The sequence below is a fragment of the Lutra lutra genome, chromosome 8 (genome assembly GCF_902655055.1).
Source record: "Lutra lutra chromosome 8, mLutLut1.2, whole genome shotgun sequence".
Taxonomy (NCBI): Eukaryota; Metazoa; Chordata; class Mammalia; order Carnivora; family Mustelidae; genus Lutra; species Lutra lutra.
In genome coordinates this window covers 51,991,024-52,001,488 of record NC_062285.1, presented here as the reverse complement: position 1 = coordinate 52,001,488, position 10,465 = coordinate 51,991,024, and the positions used below count along the sequence as shown (strand labels likewise).

The window sequence follows — 10,465 nt, the reverse complement described above, 5'->3', positions numbered from 1 at the left end:
TAAAGTGTCTGGATATAAAGTCAATGCACAGAAATCAGTTGCATTTCTCTACACCAACAACAAGACAGAAGAAAGAGAAATTAAGGAGTCAATCCCATTTACAGTTGCACCCAAAACCATAAGATACCTAGGAATAAGCCTAACCAAAGAAGCAAAGAATCTATACCCAGAAAACTATAAAGTACTCATGAGAGAAATGGAGGAAGACACAAGGAAATGGAAAAATGTTCCATGCTCCTGGATTAGAAGAACAAACACTGTGAAAATGTCTATGCTACCCAAAGCAATCTATACATTTAATGCAATCCCTATCAAAATCCCATCCATTTTTTTCAAAGAAATGGAACAAATAATCCTAAAATTTGTATGGAACCAGAAAATACCTTGAATAGCCAAAGGAATATTGAAAAAGAAAGCCAAAGTTGGTGGCATCACTATTCCGGACTTCAAGCTCTATTACAAAGCTGTCATCATCATCAAGACAGTATGGTACTGGCACAAAAACAAATACACAGATCAGTGGAACAGAATAGAGAGCCCAGAAATAGACCCTCAACTCTATGGTCAACTAATCTTTGACAAAGCAGGAAAGAATGTCCAATGGAAAAAAGACAGCCTCTTCAACAAATGGTGTTGGGAAAATTGGACAGCCACATGCAGCAAATTGAAAGTGGGCCATTTCCTTACACCACACATGAAAATAGACTCAAAATGGATGAAGGGCCTCAATGTGAGAAAGAAATCCATCAAAATCCTTGAGGAGAACACAGGCAGCAACCTCTGACATCAGGTGCAGCAACTTCTTCCTAGGAACATCGCCAAAGGCAAGGGGAGCAAGGGCAAAAATGAACTATTGGGATTTCATCAAGATCAAAAGCTTTTGCACAGCAAAAGAAACAGTTAACAAAACCAAAAGACAACTGACAGAATGGGAGAAGATATTTGCAAACTGACATATCAGATAAAGGACTAGTATCCAAAATCTATAAATAGCTTAGCAAACTCAACACTCAAAGAACAAATAATCTAATCAAGAAATGGGCAGAGGACATGAACAGACATTTCTGCAAAGAAGACATCCAGATGGCCAACAGACACATGAAAAAGTGCTCCACATCACTCGGCATCAGGGAAATACAAATCAAAACCACAATGAGATACCACCTCACACCAGTCAGAATGGCTAAAATTAACAAGTCAGGAAATGACAGATGCTGGCGAGGATGCAGAGAAAGGGGAACCCTCCTACACTGTTGGTGGGAATGCAAACTGGTGCAACCACTCTGGAAAACAGCATGGAGGTTCCTCAAAAAGTTGAACATAGAGCTACCCTACGACCCTAGCAATTGCACTACTGGGTATTTACCCTAAAGATACAAACGTAGTGATCTGAGGGGGCACGTGCACCTAAATGTTTATAGCAGCAATGTCCGCAATAGCCAAACTATGGAAAGAACCTAGATGTCCATCAACAGATGAATGGATAAAGAAGAAGTGGTTTATATACACAATGGAATACTATGCAGCCATCAAAAGAAATGAAATCTTGCCATTTGCAATTATGTGGATGGAACTAGAGGGTATTATGCTTAGCGAAATAAGTCAGTCGGAGAAAGACAACTATCATATGATCTCCCTGATATGAGGAAGTGGAGATGCAACATGAGGGGCTTGGGGGGTAGGAAAAGAATAAATGAAACAAGATGGGATTGGGAGGAAGACAAACCATAAGTGACTCTTAATCTCACAAAACAAACTGAGGGTTGCTGGGGGGAGGGGATCGGGAGAGTGGGTTGGGGTTATGGACATTGGGGAGGGTATGTGCTATGGTGAGTGCTGTCAAGTGTGTAAACCTGGCGATTCACAGTCCTGTACCCCTGGGGATAAAAATACATATATGTTATAAAAAAATTTAAATTTTTTTAAAGTGATGAAATAAAGAGATTTTCACTTATAAAAAGCTAAAAACATTTGCCATGAGAAGAACCAGGCCATAACAAATCATAAAAGGTCAATGGATTATTAAAATATTAATATCCTGGTTACACTACAGTTTTTCAAGATGCCACTATCTTGGGAAACTAGTAAAAGATATATAGGCTCTCTCTGAGGTATCTCTCTGTATTAGGGTCTACAGTGGAAAAAATCACACAGAAGAAAGAATGGATAAAAATAAAAATGTAAATATACAGGTAAATCTAAGTCAACATCTGCAGAATCAGTAATAGTCATATAGTATGTGGTTTTAACAAAATATAGAGTCTAAAAATATAGATTAAAATGTCATACTATGAGCACCTGGGTGGCTCAGTGGATTAAGCCTCTGCCTTCAGCTCAAGTCATGATCTCAGGGTCCTGGGATCAAGTTCCGCATCAGGCTCTCTGCTCAACAGGGAGACTGCTTCTTCCTCTCTCTCTCTGCCTGACTATTTGCCTACTTGTGATCTCTCTGTCAAATAAATAAATAAAATCTTTTTTAAAAAATAAAATGTCATACTAATTGAGATATGAAATGGAGATAAAGCCGTATATTTCTTTGACTGTCTGAGAGAAGGGTAAAGATACTAAGTAACTATAGACTTTGATCATTTTTTGTGTACCTAACAACTAACTAAGCCTCAAAATTAACAAAATAAAAATTGGTAGACTTATTAAAGATAGTTAAGCAGTGCCTGGGTCACTCAGTCAGTTAAGCATCTGCCTTTGGCTCAGGTCATGATCCTTGGGTCCTAGGATCCAGCCCTGCATCTGGCTGAGGCAGCAGGGAGTCTGCTTCTCCCTCTCCCTCTGCCCCTCTGGCCACTCATGCTCTCTTTCAAATAAATAAATTAAATCTGTAAAAATAAAATAAAATCATGGTGCAATTTTTTAGCCATGAAGTCAATAGTAAGACAAGACAAAAAATATATAGACTTAAGGCACAAGATTAAAATCTGGACTTAATAAAAATACAGAAATATACCACACCCAACAAATCCAAAATCCACTTTCTTTTCAAGAATAAACAAACAACAAAAAAAAAAAAAGAAAAAAAGAATGTTTTTAGAATAACAGGACCAAAATGAAAATCTCAAGAAATCTCAAAAGATTGGAAATAAGGATTTGTTCTCTGACAACAGTGTACTTAAACCAGAAATCAATATAAAAATACAACCAGAAAACAGTAATATGTTTGAAATTTTTTATGATTTTATTTACTTATTTATTTATTTGAGAGAGAGAGAGAGAGCACGACTGGGGGAAGGCGCAGAGAGAGAGTCTCAAGCAGACTTCCCACTGAGCATGGAGCCAGAGCCGGGACTGGATCTCACAACCCTGAGATCACATCATGAGCTGAAATCAAGAGTCGGAGCTTAACGGATTGAGCCACCCAGGCATCCCCGTTTGAAAATTTTTAAACGCACTCCTGAATAATCTTGATATATTTCTGTAATAAACCTTACATACTCCGTAGCATGTGTATATAAAAATGTTCACTGTAACATATACAGAATTTCCCTGAAATGGAAACAACCTGAATTTCTATCAGTAGTAAAATGCATAAATCATTTTAATGGTAAATTCATGCATGCTGTTGCATGTGTTTAGAAAGTATCTTAGATATTACCTGGCTGGCATTAATAATGTAAGTTTTTGCAGGGGCACTGCGTGCACCTGAGGCAAGGTCTGTGACTCCCAGGATCCTGAGCAAAGTGAGCACAATTAGCAAGAAAAGATCATGTTGGTGTTGAGACTGAGGGAAATCCCGTTGCCCAAAATAAAATATTGGCATAAAAGGCTCACAGGTGATGTCAGGAGGAAAGCCTGGGAGTGGGATATGAGTGGGGAGTATAACAGTGAAACAAAAGGCCTAACAGGAGTGACTATTTTGACAGAATATCTTGTATGGCGAGGTTTCTATTTATAAGGTGCTAGTAAGCCCAATGATCAGGACAAAGCAAGGGGCCCTAAGTGTCAGAAGTTGAGCATAACTGAGGTTGCTGAAGGTAGTGAGAGTCAGTGAGCAGATCATGTACTGTTCTATAAACTTAGCAAGGTTTCTTTAAGAAAGCCTTTACTCCACTCTCTAAGGCCTGCAGCCTGAGGCTGGTAAAGTGTGTGGGGAGGAAACGGTGGGGAGTTTTAATGAATGCTGTTTCAAGAGCCCAGCATTGTCTATTTTCAGAAGTGAATAAGTGCCTAGGTTAATATTAGTAATGTCTGGAACTCTAAAGTGAATAAGTGTCTTGTTAATGCTCCTGTTAAGGCTTCACTGGTAACATGTCTGGAAGGATAGATGAGTAATAGTCCCTTCTAAGTGTCCACCATGGTCAGAGAATAGTACAAAGAGGGAGTCAGTGACCCCGTAAAATCTATTTACCATTGGATAGTCCCCAGAGACACGAGTCTTCTCAACTATATAGACAGTGGCACATTTTCCCACATGCGGTACATGAGTCAGTCACTACATTACTCAGGACTGAGGAGGAGAGTCTCTTTCATTCTTCTGAGGACCTCAGGGCAGTGGCTTCTCTATGGCCTGATATTTCATGGGCCCACCAGTCTAAAGTTAGATCAGATCTGAGGTTGTCCAATATGTGTCTCAGAAGCCAATCTATCTGCCTGTGCATTGCAATAAGCTCCTAAAAAGTGAATTTTAGTATGTGGAGAATATGTGTGGGCTTGATTTGTATTTTGGGTATCTGGGAAGCAAGAAATTCCCAAAGTTCTTTACCCCAGCAGAGAGGGGGGAACACCTTTGATAAGGAATTGTTGTTGCTGCCATTAGTCAGACCAGATGATCATACCATTGACAATGGCCTAGAGTCTATAAAAATGTGCAGAAGGGACCAAGTGTTAGCCAGAACGCCCTCTAGTGCTAAGATAACTGCTGAATGTGGGTCCTATCCTTGATTAGGGATGTCCCAGTTTAGGAAATGGGATGCAGCAGCTCTTCAGTGGCTCTATCAAGCATGACAGTGGTGCTGACACCTGTAACATCTACAGACTCCCTTTCCTAATCATTCAGTTCATCCCATGGGGGTCCCTAAGTAGCCAGCAGATATGGGAGAGGGGTGACCTCTTGGCACCATTGCATCTAGCAAAGGACTGAGGACCTACAGGTGAGATATGCCAGAGGGCCCAGTTTGGCTTCATAATTAGCATTTTCCTTTTCCTAATGAGGCCCCTAAGGCCATGCCAACTTTGTGGAGTGCTGCCTCAATGACCAAAGGCAAGACAGACAACTAGGTTCAGATAATCACAAGCTCAGGACCTGTGAAAGCATTTATCTCAAGAAGAGCCCACTATATAACCAACAGTTGCCATCCTGATGGTGTGTTGATTCAGCCAAGGAAAGCAGTTTCTTGCACCAGAAGCCCATGAACAATTTATGGCCACTGTGCTGGATCCAGAAACTCTGGAAGGAATGCAAAGAGGTTGCTGAAGCCTCTACAGTGAAGGAGCTTCTGGGTAGAGACCAATGGGAGTGCCTATTTAATTGCAATTTAGACAGACTCTACAGCTTTTTGTCTTTAGATGGCCCATTCAAAGTGAGCCAATTTGTGAGTAACAGCATAATGAATTTAAAGAAAGTTTGTGAATGAGGAAGATATCACCTCTGAAACCCAAATAAACACACTAAATGTTGAGTCTACTCTAAAGTAGTAAGAGCTGATGTCAATGAAGAGTTGGTTCCTTCCTGAACCAGGTATAGATCATCCCCAGGCTGACAAGTCATGTCTGGAGATTCTACTAAAATAGAAGTACCTTGAATTTTGCAGCATGCAGTGGCTTATCCCGATTGGAAAGTCTGAATATCCTTGCAGGAGGATGTTATCGATATAATGTCATACCTGTGTTCTTGGAATAAGTTGAACATGGTTAAGATCTATAAAGGTGTGGGCATTGGCAAGGCTCCCCAAATATCTCATGGGGAGATAAATAAAATGTATCATTTCTTCAAAGGTAAAGAACTATTTACAGAGTAGAACATATCAACCAAATCTATAACAGTAAAATATTTTCCAGTTGCTGATTCCTATTATTTCAGTAAAATTAGGCATGCAGATCTTAATGGAGGCCATGATGGCATTAAGATTATGGTAAATCACTGTGAAGTGAATTCATTTATTTCAGGTTTGAGCACTGGCCAAACTGGGTTATTAAAGGGAGAGATAATAGGAAGAATGAGTAGGCCAGACACACCAATCCCCAGGGATCTCGCTCTGTCACTCTAAACTTCACAAGCATCATGTCTCCAGCAGCTTCTCTCATGGAACCCGTTATCATGGTCTCTCTGGACCATCTCTCCTCAGCCATATGTTTACAACTTGTTCTCAAAGTTGTCAACAATTGAGGTTCATGTGAAGCATTTAAACTTAAGTCCACAGGGCATGCTTAGCTTCTTCAGGAAATCAATTCCCATGTGCCTATTTTCAAAAGAGCAGATAAAATCTGTGTCACTCTGCCTAACATAGAAATGCAGAGAAAGCCAAGCCTTGCCTTCTGACTTCAAAATAATCTCCTTTAGCATAAAATTATTAAGGAATTTTCTATCTATCAAATTCCACTCTTCTAATTCTATCATTGCTGGGAGGTGGGTTATTTCTTTTTAAGATTTTCATTTATTTATTTGACAGACAGAGATCACAAGTAGGCAGAGAGGCAGGCAGAGAGGGAGGAAGGGAAGCAGACTCCCTGCTGAGCGGAGAGCCCGACGTGGGGCTCAATCCCAGGACCTTGAGATCATGACCTGAGCTGAAGGCAGAGGCTTTAACCCACTGAGCCACCCAGGTGCCCCGCTGGGAGGTGGGTTATTTATTTGTTTTTCTTTTTTATTATATATGTGAAGGACTGTGTCTCTCAGAATCTATGATTGGATTCTGGTTTGGAGTCATAGAATGGAAGGTAATATGCTTCCTAGGCAAGCCCAAACACTTGGGTACTTTCATTAAGAGAAGAGTGAAACATTTACCTGTGGAATCTAAGAAATAAAACCAACTAAGCAAAAGAGAAACAGACTCATAGATACAAGAGTGAGCTGATGGTTACCAGAGTGCAGAGAAGCTGGGGGGAGGGAAGCAAAATAGTTCGTGAAGAGGATTAAGTGGTACAAACTTCCAGTTATAAAATAAATAAGTCACAGGGATATAATGTACAACATAAGTGATAATCAATAATGTTCTAATAGCTTTTATGGTGGCAGATAGTAATGAGACCTATTGTGGCGGCCATTTCATAATGCATAAAAATATCAAATCACTATGTTGCATACAGAAAACGAATGTAATATTGTATGTCAATTATAATTCAATTTCTTAAATAAATAAATAGCCACCTATGGCTAGTGACTCCAACAACAAAAAGAGAAAGAAGGGCAGAATGTTGATGGGAAGCCAATAGACAGCATGTTAAATTCGATACTACTCAGAGACTAACATGGCACATCTCACCTTTGATTCACCTCTTTGGAACAACAAGGGAAACATCCCACTGCAATCATTCAAATTGTCAAGGGCATGAGCACTGTATGTTTTTAAAGTCACTGATGTTATTATCCTATAAATGTGGATCATGAAGTCAATCAATTGTGAAAATCGGGATGAAAATGCAGTACTTGCCAAAGACCACAGGCTAGTACAAACAGGGAAGGAAGGGCTAAAGGCAAATCCAGGTCAAAGTTTAATATCACCTTGGGCCTCCAACAGCTGTATGGAATAATAGGGAGATTGACAAGAAGAATTCCGAGAATGTGATTTTTTCTAACTTGTATGCATGTGAATTAGATTGGTCTTTTCTATTGCCTTTGCCTCTGAATCACAAAAATCCAAATGTGCACATAGGACACCACCACTAAAGTTTCCTTCTTGGGGGATTACCAATTTATCTATAAAGGACTCTTCTTGTGAAAAACATGAGTGTCCCTTTTCCTGGTTTCTTTATGCCAAGAATAGAGAACAGGAAACGTTTAGGCATGATAAACTGTCATCCTTACTTTGCCATTGAGGACTCATTAAGGCTTAGCAAAATCCACTCTGAGGTACTGCCTGTGGATATTTCAAAATCTCTATTCTCAGAGATATATCCCAAATCTACCTATAAAACCTGGAACATGACAGAGAGACATATAAGAAAATTCTAATTAATATAATTTATTGACACCAGAGCCTTGTTCATATAGTCAGAAATGCTCACAATATAATATGAGAGAGTACTGAATCAAAGATCTTAAAGATCTATTACAAACGTATGCTTCCAAAGAAATAGGGGTAGAGGAAAAAAAATCATTTATGCATCAAAACCTTCAACCATATCCATGTGAGGAATGTCCTAATGGTTGCTGAAACAAGGAAGTCAGATTTGGACAATAATGGAGATGAGGATCTATGGCAGAGAGCCAGTGAAACATCAAATACTACAGGTAAGGGGGAAGAGTACAATGAGGAGAAAGGAAAGCACAGAAAACAGAATCTGATAAAAAAAAATAGTTCTACCAACAGCAAAAAAGTATGAAAATTAACAGAGTCAGAGGAAAGTGGCTTAAATATTCAGATTTTGTAAACATTTTGGGATTAAAGAATAGGAGAGGAGAAGGGAGTTGAGGGAAATTGGAAGGGGAGGTGAACCATGAGAGACTATGGACTCTGAAAAACAATCTGAGGGTTTGAAGGGGCGGGGGTGGGAGGTTGGGGGAGTATTAGAGAGGGTGGGTATTAGAGAGGGCACGGATTGCATGGAGCACTGGGTGTGGTGCAAAAACAAGGAATACTGTTACGATGAAAAGAAATTTAAAAAAAAATAAAGAATAGGTTCAAAAACGTTATTCTTCTGAAAAAAAATTGAGTAATTGTTCTGTAATAGAGTCTGGTAAGTGTCTGGAATATATCAACTTGGGGAATTAAAAAGATTTTAGGAATAAGGTCATTCACATAGAAGATAATTGGGCTTCCATGGAGCCAAGGCCAGTGTAATGCAATGCTGGTTTACATCAACTGCATAGAGATGAATATATGATATGACTCATTAGGTTCAGCTTTGTCTCTCCTACCCTGAGAAACTTGAGTTTTCATCACTCACTTCTCTCCTTCAGATCCCCTAAAGGTCTACTATGAAAAACAGGACGTTGACTGAATTTATTCTGTTGGGCTTCACAAATCAACCTCAGGTCCAGGCTGTGATATGCATCTTTCTGTTCCTCATTTACATGATAAGTGTCCTAGGAAATCTGACTATCATCATTCTCACTCTAGTAGACCCTCACCTCCAGACCCCCATGTATTTCTTCCTCCGGAATTTCTCCTTCTTAGAAGTTTCCTTCACATCCATTTTTATTCCCAGATTTCTGACCAGCGTGACAACAGGAAATAAAGTCATCAGTTTTGCTGGATGTTTCATTCAATATTTTTTTGCTATATTTCTTGGGGCAACAGAGTTTTACCTCTTGGCTTCTATGTCCTATGACCGCTATGTTGCCATCTGCAAACCCCTGCATTACCTGACCATCATGAGCAACAGGGTCTGCATACAACTCGTGTTCTGCTCCTGGCTGGGAGGATTACTAGCTATCTTACCCCCAATCATCCTGATGAGCCAGGTAGATTTCTGTGCTTCCAATGTTGTGAATCACTATTACTGTGACTATGGGCCCCTTCTGGAGCTGGCCTGCTCAGACACAAGCCTCCTAGAAGTGATGGTCCTCTTCGTGGCAGTTGTGACTCTGGTGGTTACTCTACTGCTAGTGACATTTTCTTACACATTCATTATCAGGACCATTTTGAGGATCCCTTCTGCCCAGCAAAGGACAAAGGCTTTTTCCACTTGTTCCTCCCACATGATTGTCGTCTGCCTCTCCTATGGCAGCTGCATGTTTATGTATATTAATCCCTCTGCAAAAGAAGAAGGTGCCTTCAACAAAGGAATGGCTGTGCTCATTACCTCAATTACTCCCTTGTTAAACCCCTTCATTTATACTCTAAGAAATCAGCAAGTGAAGCAAGCATTCAAGGACACCATCAAAAAGATTGTGAAGCTTTAAAACACAATATGTTTCCATGAAAATATATTTTCCATGAAAAATATATTGCACTTACTAAATGGGTACTAAGTGTCTCAGATACTGAACTGGCCCTTGAGGATAAATATAGGAATGACATAGATCCTAAGTTCAAGGAATCTGCAGCCTAGTATGGCAGAAAGATGTTAAACTGTAAATTCACGTAGTAAGTTTACCAAAAATAAAAGAACAAGGTAAGTGTTATTAGGGAGCAAGAATGAGAATCCATAAAAAGAACAGTTGGAGGGAGTTAATTATTTTCCAGAAATGACCTGAAATTTAAAAGGCAAAAGACATTGCTTATTTAGAAGAGTGGAAGGATAAGAATTTAGAATGAGAAGAAGGGACCATCATGAAGGTATTATTTAGTTACAAACTACAGAGTCAGTGGACATTGGTGAGTCAAGAGAAGTTTTGAGAAAGGAAGTTATA

At 39.6% G+C, this 10,465-nt stretch overlaps 1 protein-coding gene across 1 annotated transcript; it reads left to right on the top strand.

Moving 5' to 3' along the window:
* The first annotated feature begins 9,088 nt into the window (after positions 1–9,088).
* On the top strand, positions 9,089–10,015 carry LOC125107582 (olfactory receptor 6C4-like). The gene has a single exon (XM_047742822.1). It carries the CDS (start codon positions 9,089–9,091, stop codon positions 10,013–10,015), a length of 927 nt encoding a protein of 308 aa, XP_047598778.1.
* The last annotated feature ends 450 nt before the right edge of the window (positions 10,016–10,465 follow it).